We start from the raw sequence: 16,209 nt of genomic DNA on the forward strand, positions 1-16,209 counted from the left end.
ATGAAAACAAAATGCAAAACATAAGTATTGTTCCATAACTAGAAAGAAATGTGTCTTAAGAATTTTTGTAATATTTTCAAACATTTTTCTATTACAAATATGTTACAAATATTAAATTCATAACAAATAATTATTGGGTATATTTCCTGGAGACATTGTTCCTTAGGAATTTAAATTATGCTCTGCAATTTCTCTATGTTGGCCTTTGCTTATACTTCACATATTTTATAATAAAATAGTGAAGATGTAAGGCATATTTAAATCCCATCAAATTTAGTTCTATGGGATTTTAAAAATACTTTTACAAATAAAAGGTTATATTAAGCCATAAAAGTAAGATATAACATCTGTGGTCATTAGAGGATTTTCTTCTTTTTGGCTTTCTTCTTTCTTTTTAAATAAGGAATGCTTCATGAAATAGTGTGTCATACTTGCTCAGAGGCCATTTTAACCTTCTCTCTATCATTCCAATTTTAGCACATGTACTGACAAGGAAAGCACCATAGGTAGTTTCAGCTTTAACGCATATCAACAGATAAATCTAGAGACTTTCTACAATTATTACAGATAAGGATTGCTATCAGGGTAAGGAAAATGGAGAGAAACATGAGTGAAGGTTTGAAATAATAGGACATGGGAGAGAGAATGGGAGGAAGGAGAAAGGATGAAGATTAAATAACAGCAGAAAGAATAAGAAGGAGATGGAGAGAATGGGAGGGGGCCACAGAGGAATTCCAAATTATGAATTTTAGAATGCATGTGAGTGCAATTTGGAACTGGCTATTGAGAAATGATATTCAGACTCTTGTACCATTCCTGGAATGTGTAGATATAAGAATATGAAGGAGAATCTTTGAAGAACAGAGATATTGCAGCAGGAGAGGAAATCTTTAGCATACTCCAGTGCTGAAGAGGTTAAGAATCTGAAGACTGTAGAAACCACTAAGCTATTTGACCTTCTGATGTAGGTTTCATTGGATGATATGTAGGTTTGCAGACAAATAGAGTGACTGTAAAATTTCAAGGAAAAAAACTAATACAAATAGATGTAGCACTATTTGAATAGGCTAATAAAAGAGGAAATACATAAAGTATTAAATTACTGAATAAGTTTCAGAAATGTTTTTGAACATAGGAGTCTAAGCATTCATGGAGAGTCAATAAGCACATGCAGAAGTTAAAATTTTTGGAAAAAGAATAGCATTTAATTTGAAATGAAAATGAAGACGACTTTGCTAACTAGCCTTAGATGTGAATAGTTCTATGAATCCTAAGACTGTAGATATGAGATGAGTAAAAATATGTAAGAATTATTTTATCTTGAAGTTTTTTAAGTTATTACAACAAAAATTCCTAAGAATACTTAAATGAATGTAAACCAATGTTGCAGTTGAGAAAGGGCTAGATCAACATAGATATCGTATACCATTAGATGGATTTAAATGCAGATTACAATACATTGTCTTGAAGTTATCACAACCAGGGTAGGCTCAGAAATTTCTAAGTATGGAGAAATATGGAAGATGATTTTTAATATTAGTCATAGTCTATACTCAATATGTAGGAAAGGAACAATATTTCACATCTGTATCATTATGTCTGTCATGGCCCCTGAAGGTCTCAGATGACTGCAATACAATTATACTAGAGTACGGTTTGTTGGTATGAGGGGTAAAGATGGGTTTAGTGGGACCTAGTGAAGCTAAGTAGTGTAAAAGTTCAGTTGGAGGAAATATGCCATGGGACAGTGTACTATTTACTCAGATGAATTTGGCTTTGAATACTTACTTTCCACTTACATTTCCATTCCTTGATATATTTCCTTGATCTTTTGGTAACCCCGTATTTTAATTTTAATTATATATATATCAATTCCCATTTCCTAAAATTACAATGAGTATCATGGTATACAGTAAGTGACTAATGTCAACTAGATAATGTTTCAAATTAACAAGATATGATGCTGGTATTAGGTTTATTAAGGTATCTAGGCTAAGGAAAAAACAAAATAAAGCTACAAAGACTCTTAATAAGATATTTAAGACAGAAAGAGAGATAGTGAAAGGGAGAGAGAAAAAGTTGAAGAAAAAGTTTCCAAACAAAAAGGCCACATTTCAGTGTTATGCAATTGGGAAGTAGGTGATCACTTATGGAAAGTTCTTGATGGTAAATTTCCAAATTAAATAATTATCAAAAGACACACCTGTAGAAATATAGATAAAAATTATTTTCCTCTTGATGGACAACAAACGGAACACATATTCACATAATGTGTTCAGACATTCTGATGAAACAGAAGTCTCATGTCCATTATTGTATTTAGTCATCGTCTAGCACTAAATGTCCACATTTATAAAATTATTCTGTCAGCCCATATGAAATATCTATATTAACTCAATTCTCCAATCAAACCTTGACCTTCAATACACCAATTTTATAACTAGTAACTAAAAAAGATTTATGAAAACATGGACGCAATTTCTTACATATTACATTTTGTATCTACCCTCAACTGAAAATAAGTTAGACAAGTAGAAAGAGTAAAGCAGCATGAGGCAGCATTATATTAATTACTACTCCCGATCACACAATAAAGAATTACACTGGATAAACGTGAGCCAAAAAACATACCTAGCTAATTAGTGTCCTCTTGTTGATTCTCCATTTTTTTAGGGATTATTTGCTGTTGCCTTTTTTTTTTTTGGTATAATTAATCTACAATTACATGAAGAACATTATGTTTACTAGGCTCCCCCCTTTAACAAGTCCCCCCTACATACCCCTTCACAGTCACTGCCCATCAGTGTAGTAAGATGTTGTAAAATCACTACTTGTCTTCTCCAGGTTGTAGAGCCCACCCCGTACACCCCTACATTATACATGCTAATCATAATGCACCCTTTCTTTTTCTCACCCTTATCCCTCCCTTCCCACCCATCCTCCCTAGTCCCTTTCCCTTTGGTAACTGTTAGTCCCTTCTTGGGTTCTGTGATTCTGCGGCTGTTTTGTTCCTTCAGTTTTTCTTTGTTCTTACACTCGACATATGAGTGAAATCATTTGGTATTTGTCTTTCTCCACTTGGCTTATTTCCCTGAGCATAATACCCTCTAGCTCCATCCATGTTGAAAATGGTAGGATTTGTTTTCTTCTTATGGCTGAATAATATTCCATTGTGTATATGTACCACCTCTTCTTTATCCATTCATCTACTGATGGACATTTAGGTTGCTTCCATTTCTTGGCTATTGTAAATAGTGCTCCGATAAACATAGGGGTGCATCTGTCTTTTTCAAACTGGAGCGCTGCATCCTTAGGGTAAATTCCTTGAAGTGGAATTCCTGGGTCAAATGGTATTTCTATTTTAAGCATTTTGAGGAACCTCCATACTGTTTTTCCACAATGGTTGAACATATTTACATTCCTACCAGCAGTGTAGGAGGGTTCCCCTTTCTCAACATCCTCTCCAATATTTGCTGTACAGAAGCTTTTCAGCTTGATATAATCCCACTTGTTCACTTTTGCTTTTGTTTCCCTTGCCCGGGGAGATATGTTCATGAAGAAGTCGCTCATGTTTATGTCCAAGATATTTTTGCCCATGTTTTTTTCTAAGAGTTTTATGGTTTCATGACTTACATTCAGGTCTTTGATCCTTTTTGAATTTACTTTTGTGTTTGGGGTTAGACAGTGATGAAGTTTCATTCTCTCACAAGTAGCTGTCCAGTTTTGCCAGCACCATCTGTTGAAGAGACTGTCATTTCGTCATTGTATGTCCATGGCTCCTTTATCAAATATTAATTGGCCAGATATGTTTGGGTTAATGTCTGGAGTCTCTACTCTGTTCCACTGGTCTGTGGCTCTGTTCTTGTGCCAGTACCAAATTGTCTTGATTACTATGGCTTTATAGTAGAGCTTGAAGTTGGGGAGCAAGATCCCCCCACTTTATTCTTCCTTCTCAGGATTGCTTTGGCTATTCAGGGACTTTGGTGGTTCCATATGAATTTTTGAACTATTTGTTCCAGTTCATTGAAGAATGCTGTTGGTAATTTGATATGGATTGCATCGAATCTGTATATTGCTTTGGGCAGGATGGCCATTTTGATGATATTAATTCTTCCTAGCCAGGAGCATGGGAAGAGTTTCCATTTGTTAGTGTTCTCTTTAATTTATCTTAAGAGTGTCTTATAGTTTTCAGGGTATAGGTCTTTCACTTTCTTGGTTAGGTTTATTCCTAGGTATTTTATTTTTTTGATGCTATTGTGAATGGAGTTGTTTCCCTGATTTTTCTTTCTATTGTTCATTGTTAGTGTATAGGAAAGCCACAGATTTCTATGTGTTAATTTTGTATCCTGCAACTTTGCTGAATTCTGATATTAGTTCTAGTAGTTTTGGACTGTAGTCTTTAGGGTTTTTTATGTACAATATCATGCCATATGCAAATAGTGACAGTTTGACTTCTTTACCAATCTGGATTCCTTGTATTTCTTTGTTTTGTCTAATTGCCATGGCTAGGACCTCCAGTACTATGTTGAATAACAGTGGGGAGAGTGGGCATCCCTGTCTTGTTCCCGATCTCAGAGGAAAAGCTTTCAGCCTCTCACTGTTCAGTATGATGTTAGCTGTGGGTTTATCATATATGGCCTTTATTATGTAGAGGTACTCGCCCTCTGTGCACATTTTTCTGAGAGTTTTTATCATGAATATAAGTGTTGAATTTTGTCGAATGCTTTTTCAGCATCTATGGAGATGATCATGTCTTGTTTGTCTTTCTTTTTGTTGACGTCATGGATGATGTTGATGGATTTTTGAATGTTGTACCATCCTTGCATCCCTGGGATGAATCCCACTTAGTCATGGTGTATGATCCTTTTGATGTATTTTTGAATTCGGTTTGCTAATATTTTGTTGAGTATTTTTGCATCTACGTTCATCAGGGATATTGGTCTGTAGTTTTCTTTTTTGGTGGGGTCTTTGCCTGGTTTTGGTATTAGGGTGATGTTGGCTTCATAGAATGTGTTTGGGAGTATTCCCTCCTCTTCTATTTTTTGGAAAACTTTAAGGAGAATGGGTATTATGTCTTCTCTGTATGTCTGATAAAATTCTGAGGTAAATCCATCTGGTCCACGAGTTTTGCTGTTGGGTCGTTGTTTGATTACTGCTTTAATTTCATTGCTGGTAATTGGTCTCTTAAGATTTTTTTGTTTCTTTCTGGGTCAGTCTTGGAAGGTTATATTTTTCTACTAAGTTGTCGATTTCTCCTATGTTTTCCAGCTTGTTACCATAGAGGTTTTCATAGTATTCGCTAATAATTCTTTGTATTTATGTGGGGTCCATCGTGATTTTTCCTTTCTCATTTCTGATTCTGTTGATTTGTGTTGACTCTCTTTTTCTCTTAATAAGTCTGGCTAGAGGCTTATCTATTTTGTTTATTTTCTCGAAGAACCAGCTCTTGGTTTCATTGATTTTTTCTATTCTTTTATTCTTCTCATTTTTATTTATTTGCCCTCTGATCTTTATTATATCCCTCCTTCTGCTGACCTCAGGTTTCATTTGTTCTTCTTTTTCCAATTTCGATAATTGTGACATTAGACTATTCATTTGGGATTATTCTTCCTTCTTTAAATGTGCCTGGATTGGTATATACTTTCCTCTTAAGACTGCTTTTGCTGCATCCCACAGAAATTGGGGCTTTTTTTTATTGTTGTCATTTGTTTCTATACATTGCTGGATCTCCATTTTAATTTGGTCATTGATTCATTGATTATTTAGGAGCATGTCGTTGAGCCTCCATGTGTTTGTGAGCCTTTCTTGCTTTTTTTGTACAATTTATTTCTAGTTTTATACCTTTGTGGTCTGAAAAGTTGGTTGGTATGATTTCAATATTTTTGAATTTACTAAGCCTTTTTTTGTGGCCTATTATGTAGTCTATTCTGGAGAATGTTCCATGTGCACTTGAGAAGAATGTGTATCCTGTTGCTTTTGGATGTAAAGTTCTATAGATGACTATTAGTTCCATCTGTTCTAGTGTGTTGTTCAGTGCCTCTGTGTCCTTACTTATTTTCTGTCTGGTGGATCTGTCCTTTGGAGTGAGTGTTGTGTTAAAGTCTCCCAAAATGAATGAATTGATTTCTATTTCCTCCTTTAATTCTGTTAGTATTTGTTTCACATATATTGGTGTTCCTGTATTGGATGCATGTATGTTTATAATGGTTATATCCTCCTGTAAGACTCAGCCCTTTATCATTATGGAATGTTTTTCTTTGTCTTTTGTTACTTTCTTTATTTTGAAGTCTGTTTTGTCTGATACCAGAATTGCAACACCTGCTTTCTTCTCTCTGTTGTTTACATGAAATATCTTTTTCCATCCCTTAACTTTTAATCTGTGCATGTCTTTGGGTTTGAGGTGAGTCTCTTGAAAACAGCATATAGATGGGTCTTGCTTTTTTTATCCATTCTATTACTCTGTGTCTTTTGATTGGTGCATTCAGTCCATTTATATTTAGGGTGATTATTGAAAGATATATACTTATTGCCATTGCAGGCTTTAGATTCGTGGTTACCAAAGGTTCAAGGTTAGCTTCTTTACTACCTTACTGTCTACCTTAACTCACTTATTGAGCTATTATAAACACAGTCTGATGATTATTTCTCTTCCTTCTTGTTCCTCCTCCTCCATTCTTCATATGCTGGGTGTTTTGTTCTGTGCTCTTTTTAGGAGTGCTCCCATCTAGAGCAGTCCCTCTAGGATACTCTGTAGAGGTGGTTTGTGGGAGGCAAATTCCCTCAACTTTTGCTTTTCTGTGAATTGTTTAATCCCTCCTTCATATTTAAATGATAATCGTGCTGGTACAGTATCCTTGGATCAACGCCCTTCTGTTTCATTGCTTTCAATATATCATGCCATTCTCTTCTGGCCTGTAAGGTTTCTGTTGAGATGTCTGATGATAGACTGATGGGTTTTCCTTTGTAGGTGACCTTTTTTCTCTTTCTGGATGCCTTTAATACTCTGTCCTTGTCCTTGATCTTTGCCATTTTAATTATTATGTGTCTTGGTGTTGTCCTCTTTGGGTTCCATCTCTCGGGAGTTCTGTGGACCTCCGTACTCTGAGCAACTATTTCCTCCCCCAGTTTGGGGAAGTTCTCAGCAATTATTTCTTCAAAGACACTTTGTATCCCTTTTCTCTCCCTTCTTCCTCTGGTACCCCTATAATGCAGATATTTTTACTTTTGGATTGGTCACACAGTTCTCTTAATATTGTTTCATTCCTGAAGATCCTTTTATCTCTCTCTGTGTCAGCTTCTATGCGTTCCTGTTCTCTGGTTTCTATTCCATCAATGACCTCTTGCATCTTATCCATTCTGCTTATAAATCCTTCCAGAGATTCTTTAATTTCTGTAATCTCCCTCTGGACTTCATCCCTTAGCTCTTTCATATTTCTCTGCATGTGTGTCAGCATGTTTATGATCTTTATTTTGAATTCTTTTTCAGGGAGACTAGTTAGGTCTGTCTCTGCAGATCCTCTGTCAGGGGTTGTCTGAACTATTTTGGACTGGACTAAATTTTTTTCTGCCTTTTCATGGTGATAGCAGTGGCTGTAGGCAGGTTGTAGGAGTGTCAGCTTGTAGAAGAAAGTCTTTTCCTGCTTGCTGGATGCCTTGCCCTTCTCTGCTGCCTATGTCGGTTACCTGCACTACTGGAGCAGCCACCGGGCTAATCCCCTAAGCTGCTGTGGGCGGGGTCTCTGTCAGAGCAGTGCAGAACCCTGCAGGGGGTGGCAGGCACGCCAGGTGCACTCCTCTGTGGTAGTGGCGCCCCTGCCGGGCAGCTGTGTACCAGCAGTAGCCTTTGCGTCTGGCCCAGATGGCTTTGCGTCTGGCTGGGATTCCAGTCGGTTACTGGGAGCACTGCTGTTCCCTCTGGCTCTGCTGCAGGAGCATGTGGGCCTCTCCCATGCCCCTCTGGTGCCACTACTGCTGGCATCCGTGGACTGCTCCCGGGCCACTCGGTCGCTACCGCTTTGGGCTTGCGCGGACCTCTCCCAGTCTCCTGTGGTGCCACTGCCTCCAGTGCGTGTGGGCCACTCCGAGGCTGCTCGGTCGCCGCTGTGGCTGGCTCACACAAGCCACTCCTGGTGCCCTCTGGTGCCGCCGCCCCTGGCACGTGCTGCCACTCTCCCACTACTAGGCTGGTGCTTCAGGGTCCGTGCCTGTTGGAGGAACAATTGGCAGGCTGCTTAGTGCCGTGAGGGGTTTCAGAGCTGCCCTGCCGCCCCAGAGTTTAGAGCGCCTAAAGTTTCCCGGGATTCCCAGCTGCTGGCTAAGTGTGCTGGGACGACTTTTTCCAGCTGTGGGCTCCCTGTCTCTTTAAGACTTGCAAAAAGCACTCGCTTTTCTTTTGTCTCAGGGGTGCCATTTGCGGGGACCTGCCTGCAGGTTTTGCTTTTCCATTTCTCTAATATCCAGCACCCCGTGCACCTTGTGTCTGCGCTCTGGGTGCAGATTTCTAGAGCTGATTGTTTAGCAGTCCTGGGCTTTCATTCCCTCGCCGTTCTGACTCCTTTCTTCCTGCTGGGTTCTGGGGTGAGGGAATGTTCGGGTCCCACCTGGCCGCAGCTTGTGTCTTACCCCCTTCATGTGATGTTGAGTTTTCTCAGATGTAGATGTATCCTGGCTGTTGTACTGTATCCACTGCTGTCTCTTTTAGGAATAGTTGTATTTATTGTATTTTCATAAATATATATGTTTTGGGGAGGAGATTGCCTCTGAACTACTCATGCCGCCATCTTCCCATGATCCCCCTGCTTTTGTATTTTTAGGCCCGAAGCAAATTACCCAAAGATGACTAATTCAACCACTTTGGCTGAATTCGTGCTTCTGGGATTTTCAGATGTGCTGGAGCTCAGAGCCTCACACGCCATGCTGTTCCTACTGATATACTTGGCGACCCTGACAGGGAACCTTCTGATTGTCACAGTAATCACCTTTGACCAGGGTCTTCACACTCCCATGTACTTCTTCCTCAGGAATCTGTCCGTCCTGGACATGTGCTACATTTCTGTCACTGTGCCCAAGGCATGTGTCGTCTTCCTGCTGGACAATGGGGTGATCTCCATAGCTGGATGTGCAGCTCAGATCTTCCTCGTGCTTGTCTTCGCTTTAACAGAGCTGCTGTTTCTCACCATCATGGCCCGTGACTGCTATGTGGCCATCTGCCTGCCTCTCCACTACCCTGCGATCATGAGCCCTAGGGTCTGTGTCCAGATGACCCTAGCCTCCATCCTCAGTGCTGTGGTCTACTCAGGGTTCCACACGGGCAACACATTCCGGCTGTCCTTCTGTCAGTCCAATGTGGTCCACCAGTTCTTCTGTGACATCCCCTCCCTGCTGAAGCTCTCCTGCTCTGACACCTTCAGCAATGAAATTGCCATTTTTGTCTCTGCAGTGGTGACTGGTGGCAGCTGTTTTGCCTTCATCACCGTGTCTTACATTCACATATTTTCTAAGGTGCTCAGGTTTCCAGTAAAAGACCGAGGAAAAGCTTTCTCCACTTGCATTCCTCACATCCTTGTCATGACAGTCTTTGTCAGCTCTGCCACCGCCGTATATTTGAAACCAACTTCAAGCTCCCTCACAATTCAAGACATGATCACATCTGTCTTCTACTCTATAGTCCCTCCTTTCTTGAATCCTATTATCTACAGTTTTAGAAACAAGCAAATAATGCAAGGTGTTAAGAAAATTATGAGAACATTTTACTTGGGAAGGAGATAGGATGATTATTTTTCTAAATTCCCACTTTGATGAGATGATTTTTTAAATGCTTTAAAAATCACCATACTTCCTATTTTCACCTTTTAAGCACCTCACATTATTGCAAAGTGAAAATCATATCATGTGAGAATATAGACAAAACATAAACTTATTTTTGGAGTTCTTTCTCCAAATGAACGATGTTGGAAAATTCATTGGTAAAGACACATATTTTACAAAATATTTCCCTTTCCAATTATTATATTTTAAATTTAAAGAGTCCCCAAATCAACTATGTGTTAATTTTTATCTCTTTTCACAGTTTTAAGAAACATCAAGTCTGCCACTTATTTAAAATAAATGTAAAAGTGTGTATAATTAACATGTGAAATCTAATCATAAAAATAACTGTAAGAGATTATTTTCTTCTTAATGAAACAGCAGGATCAGTAAGTGGATAGGGAATATTTAATGTTCTAAAACTATTCTACTGGATACTGTAATGGTGGATGTAAAACATTATGCATTTGCCAAAACCCATAAAACTGTACAAAACAGAGGATCAACAATGATGTAAATTGTAGACTTTAATATTAACACTGCAATATTCTTTATTAAATATAGAAATATATCACACCAATGAATGGCTATAATAGGGGAAACTTGTAGGCAGGGTGTATGGAATTTTCTTAATTTTCAGGAATCATAATTCTATAAAATTATTCTTTGTTGATACATACTAACTATCTTGGGGTAAACATTTCATAATATAGTTGGCTGTCAAATCACTATGTTGTGTTTTTGAAATCATTGTAATATTGAATATTAACAATACCTCAAGAAAATATAATAGTAATAAAAACTGTTACAAAATGAATTTTATTATTTTTCTAAATCATTTATGGAATATGTGGTTGGTCAGAGAATCAGTTATATCTTATCCTTTTGTGACCTTTTCAGGATAAACTTTAAAGGAGTATTATTTCTACTCAAGGTAAAAAAAGAAGTAAATCATCAGTATATTTAAAATACAGGAATAAGAGTGTAACAATCGTACAGTTATACTCTCTATCCCAGCATAAAAAGTAAATGAATTTTTCTATTTCTCCCTATAATGCTTTCAATGCATCATTTTAATGTATTAAAAATAATACAATTAGAACTATACTTATTTAGGTTTTCATATATTTTGCCATATATTTGGTCCCATAATTCCTATAGTAATTCTTAAGGTAGGTACACTATTCTCTACTAGATGACAAAATTGTTTGCTATTTAGATAAATCTCAAAACATACACAATCTCAAATACTACATTTTTCAGTTTGTCAGTACAAATCAGGAATACAATTGCCACTAACTGCAACTGGTATCGTCACTTCTGTTACTTTTAAGATTGTTATTATTTTGACAGTGTGCCAATTTGAGAGTTAAATGATGAGATACAGTATTTTATGAACATTTATCCTGTCTGCAAACTATTATTACACAGCATTTGCAGTAAAATTGTACTGATCATATCTCCTCCTATGTAAGTACACATTTATAAAATACATGTAATTATAGGTATGCATGTGTAGCTAGTAATTTTTGAACTATGATACAATTTAGACTACTGACAATAAAAAATAAAAATAACAACTCTAAAATCAATTTAATATGAGTTCTTTGTGTGGATGTGCACAAATGACACACCAGTAATGCACAATCTAACTTAGAGTTGGATTCCTTAATAACATCAGCTGTTTTACCCTTAAAACTTATAAAGCTCATTTTGAAATATTTGCTCAAATAAAATGTCATAAAAATTGCGTACACATAATATATTAGGACAAAATATAAAGCAAAACTTACGAAAATTATAGAGAAAAGAAAATATACTTCCTTAATTAGTTTAATGTATGGCTTACAAAAACTAATAGAGAAAAACTATTTTAAAAAAGATAGGAATAAGATAAGATTGAGCAATACCACTTACCAATTTGCAGATTATAACTTCTTAAATTATAAAATCTCTAATTGACTTAAAGAAATTAAGTGCTTATATAAATTTAGTATTCATAAAGTTTTTCAAAATTAAAATGGAAACTTGATTTTAAAATGAGGGCAGTGGCTTGGCCAAAGTGAATACATAGAAGAGAAAATAGTTGGGCTTTGAGTTCATGTGTTTATGATTCCAACTTAAATTTTGCTACAGACCCTGCCTTATCTATTTCTTGTAGCTTACCTAATTTTTTTAAAAGATCTGTACAATTTTAGCCAAAAATATAACTGCAAGGGTTGTAAAAAGAATTGGTTTATCATATAAATGATTTTCTGCACTAACATAAGAAAACATGCATCCAGGTACATGCTGCTGATAATACAATGAATAATTTTAAACTTTGCTTGCAGTTTCAAAAAAGAAAGTGAATATAATTTCAAAATAAAGAAAAATATTATGAGGTTACATTTAGATTATAAAATCAACAACTGGAGGCGGAGCCAACATGGCGGCGTGAGTAGGACAGTGGGAATCTCCTCCCAAAAACATATATACTTTTGAAAATACAACAAACACAACTAGCCCTAAAAGAGAGACCAGAAGACGCAGGACAGTGGCCAGACTGCAGCTACACCAGCGAGAACCCAGCGACTGGTGAAAGGGGTAAGATACAAGCCCCGGCCCGGCGGGACGCGAGCGCCCCTCCCCCCCAGCTCCCGGCGGGAGAACAATAGGCAGAGCGGGAGGGAGACGGAGCCCAGGACTGCCGAACACCCAGCCCCAGCCATCCGGGCCAGAGCGCAGACACAGTACATGCCCAGGGGGCCCTGGATACTGGGGGAACAGGGAGTAAGACCTCTGAGCGGGTGCTGAAGCTGATGCCCCTGTGACAAAGAAAAGCGGGGGCTTTTTGAAAGTCTTAAAGGGACAGGGACTTAACAGCTTGACGGAAACAACCCAGGTCACAGTACAGCAGCTGGAAATTACAGGGAAAACTGGGTGCACTAACCCCCTGGGCAACAGCTCTGAGACCCCTCATGGAGGCAAACAGTCAAGCAGCCCCCCCATCCATCACCCCACCGGGCGCTGCGAAAGCAGAGAAGCAGCCTGAGACAAATTCCGCCCACAGAAAGGGAAATTTCTCCCTTCCGGCCAGGCAAGACACAAAGACCCACTCTATATGCAATTACCCAACACAAGCCACTAGGGGTCGCAGTTGTCCCAGTAAAGAAAGGCCAGTAGCAAGTGAAAATTTTGGCCCTCCCAGCTGACAGTCAATAGCACCTGTCAACATGAAAAGGCAAAAAAATATGATCCAGACAAGACTAACCCAGACAGCTTCAGCATCTGCTACATCTTCCCCTGAGAAGGAATCTGGGGAGATAGATTTAGCCAGTCTACCTGAAAAAGAATTCAAAACAAAAGTCATAACCATGCTGATGGACTTGCAGAGAAATATGCAAGAACTAAGGAAGGAGAATTCAGAAATAAAACAAGCTCTGGAAGGACTTCAAAACAGAATGGACGAGATGCAAGAGACCATTAATGGACTAGAAAACAGAGAACAGGAACGCAGAGAAGCTGATGCAGAGAGAGATAAAAGGATCTCCAGGAATGAAAGAATTTTAAGAGAGCTGAGTGATCAATCTAAAAGGAATAATATAAGAATCATAGGCATTCCAGAAGAAGTAGAGAGAGAAAAGGGGATAGAAAATGTCTTTGAAGAAATAATTGCTGAAAATTTCCCCAAACTAGGGGAAGAAATGGCCTCTCAGACCACAGAGGTACACAGAACTCCCATGACAAGGGATCCAAGGAGGGCAACACCAAGACACATAATAATTAAAATGGCAAAGATCAAAGACAAGGACAAAGTATTACAAGCAGCCAGAGAGAAAAAAAAGGTTACCTACAAAGGAAAACCCATCAGGCTATCATCAGACTTCTCAACAGAAACCCTACAGGCCAGAAGAGAATGGCATGATATACTTAATGCAATGAAACAGAAGGGCCTCGAACCAAGACTACTGTATCCAGCACGAATATCATTTAAATATGAAGGAGGGATTAAACAATTCCCAGACAAGCAAAAGTTGAGGGAATTTGCCTCCCACAAACCACCTCTACAGGGCATCCTACAGGGACTGCTCTAGATGGGAGCACTCCTAAAAAGAGCACACAACAAAACACCCAACATATGAAGAAGGGAGGAGGAGGAATAAGAAGGGAGAGAAATAAAGAATCATCAGATTGTGTTTATAATAGCTCAACAAGCGAGTTAAGTTAGACAGTAAGACAGTAAAGAAGCTAACCCTAAACCTTTGGTAACCACAAACTTAAAGCCTGCAATGGCAATAAATTCATACCTTTCAATAATCACCCTAAATGTAAATGGACTGAATGCACCAATCAAAAGACACAGAGTAATAGAATGGATAAAAAAGCAAGATCCATCCATATGCTGCTTACAAGAGACTCACCTCAAACCCAAAGACGCGCACAGACTTAAAGTCAAGGGATGGAAAAAGATATTTCAAGCAAACAACAGAGAGAAGAAAGCAGGTGTTGCAATTCTGGTATCAGACAAAACAGACTTCAAAATCAAGAAAGTAACAAAAGACAAAGAAGGACATTACATAATGATAAAGGGCTCTGTCCATCAAGAGGATATAACTATTATAAATATATATGCACCCAATACAGGAGCACCAACATACCTGAAACAAATATTAACAGAACTAAAGGAGGAAATAGAATGCAATGCATTCATTCTAGGAGACTTCAACACACCACTCACTCCAAAGGACAGATCCACCAGACAGAAAATAAGTACGGACACAGAGGCACTGAACAACACACTAGAACAGATGGACTTAATAGACATCTACAGAACTCTACATCCAAAAGCAACAGGATACACTTTCTTCTCAAGTGCACATGGAACATTCTCCAGAATAGACCACATACTAGGACACAAAAAGAGCCTCAGTAAATTCCAAAAGATTGAAATCCTACCAACCAACTTTTCAGACCACAAAGGCATTAAACTAGAAATAAACTGTTCAAAGAAAGCAAAAAGGCTCACAAACACATGGAGGCTAAACAACACGCTCCTAAATAATCAATGGATCAATGACCAAATCAAAATGGAGATCCAGCAATATATGGAAACAAATGACAACAACAACACTAAGCCCCAACTTCTGTGGGACGCAGCAAAAGCAGTCTTAAGAGGAAAGTATATAGCACTCCAAGCATATTTAAAAAAGGAAGAGCAATCCCAAATGAACGGTCTAATGTCACAACTATCAAAATTGGAAAAAGAAGAACAAATGAGGCCTACCTAAGGTCAGCAGAAGGAGGGACATAATAAAGATCAGAGAAGAAATAAATAAAATTGAGAAGAATAAAACAATAGCAAAAATCAATGAAACCAAGAGCTGGTTCTTCGAGAAAATAAACAAAATAGATAAGCCTCTAGCTAGACTTATTAAGAGGAAAAGAGAGTCAACACAAATCAACAGTATCAGAAATGAGAAAGGAAAAATCACGATGGACCACACAGAAATACAAAGAATTATTAGACAGTACTATGAAAACTTATATGCTCACAAGCTGGGAAACCTAGGAGAAACGGACAACTTCCTAGAAAAATACAACCTTCCAAGACTGACCCAAAAAGAAACAGAAAATCTAAACAGACCAATTACCAGCAACGAAATTGAAGCGGTAATCAAAAAACTACCAAAGAACAAAACCCCCGGGCCAGATGGATTTACCTGGGAATTTTATCAGACATACAGGGAAGACATAATACCCATTCTCCTTAAAGTTTTCCAAGAAATAGAAGAGGAGGGGATACTCCCAAACTCATTCTATGAAGCTAACATCACCCTAATACCAAAACCAGGCAAAGACACCACCAAAAAAGAAAACTACAGACCAATATCCCTGATGAACGTAGAGGCAAAAATACTCAACAAAATTTTAGCAAACCGAATTCAAAAATACATCAAAACCATCGTACACCATGACCAAGTGGGATTCATCCCAGGGATGCAAGGATGGCACAACATTCGAAAGTCCATCAATATCATCCACCACATCAACAAAAAGAAAGACAAAAACCACATGATCATCTCCATAGATGCTGAAAAAGCATTTGACAAAGTTCAACATCCATTCATGATAAAAACTCTCAGCAAAATGGGAATAGAGGGCAAGTACCTCAACATAATAAAGGCCATCTATGAAAAACCCACAGCCAACATTATATTGAATAGCGAGAAGCTGAAAGCATTTCCTCTGAGATCGGGAACTGGACATGGATGCCCACTCTCCCCACTGTTATTTAACATAGTACTGGAGGTCCTAGCCACGGCAATCAGACAAAACAAAAAAATACAAGGAATCCAGATTGGCAAAGAAGAAGTCAAACTGTCACTATTTGCAGATGACATGATACTGTACATAAAAAAC

The 16,209-nt window shown here is 38.1% G+C and overlaps 1 protein-coding gene and 1 non-coding gene across 2 annotated transcripts; one reads left to right on the top strand and one right to left on the bottom strand.

Moving 5' to 3' along the window:
* Positions 1 to 394: 394 nt before the first annotated feature.
* Positions 395 to 501, bottom strand: LOC118913170 (U6 spliceosomal RNA). Its single transcript, XR_005025104.2, has one exon. It is a non-coding gene; the product is annotated as a U6 spliceosomal RNA (small nuclear RNA).
* Positions 502 to 8,835: 8,334 nt separating this feature from the next.
* On the top strand, positions 8,836 to 9,768 carry LOC118913058 (olfactory receptor 14C36-like). The gene has a single exon (XM_036886756.2). It carries the CDS (start codon positions 8,836 to 8,838, stop codon positions 9,766 to 9,768), a length of 933 nt encoding a protein of 310 aa, XP_036742651.2.
* Positions 9,769 to 16,209: the final 6,441 nt, after the last annotated feature.

The sequence above is a fragment of the Manis pentadactyla genome, chromosome 13 (assembly GCF_030020395.1).
Source record: "Manis pentadactyla isolate mManPen7 chromosome 13, mManPen7.hap1, whole genome shotgun sequence".
Lineage (NCBI taxonomy): Eukaryota > Metazoa > Chordata > Mammalia > Pholidota > Manidae > Manis > Manis pentadactyla.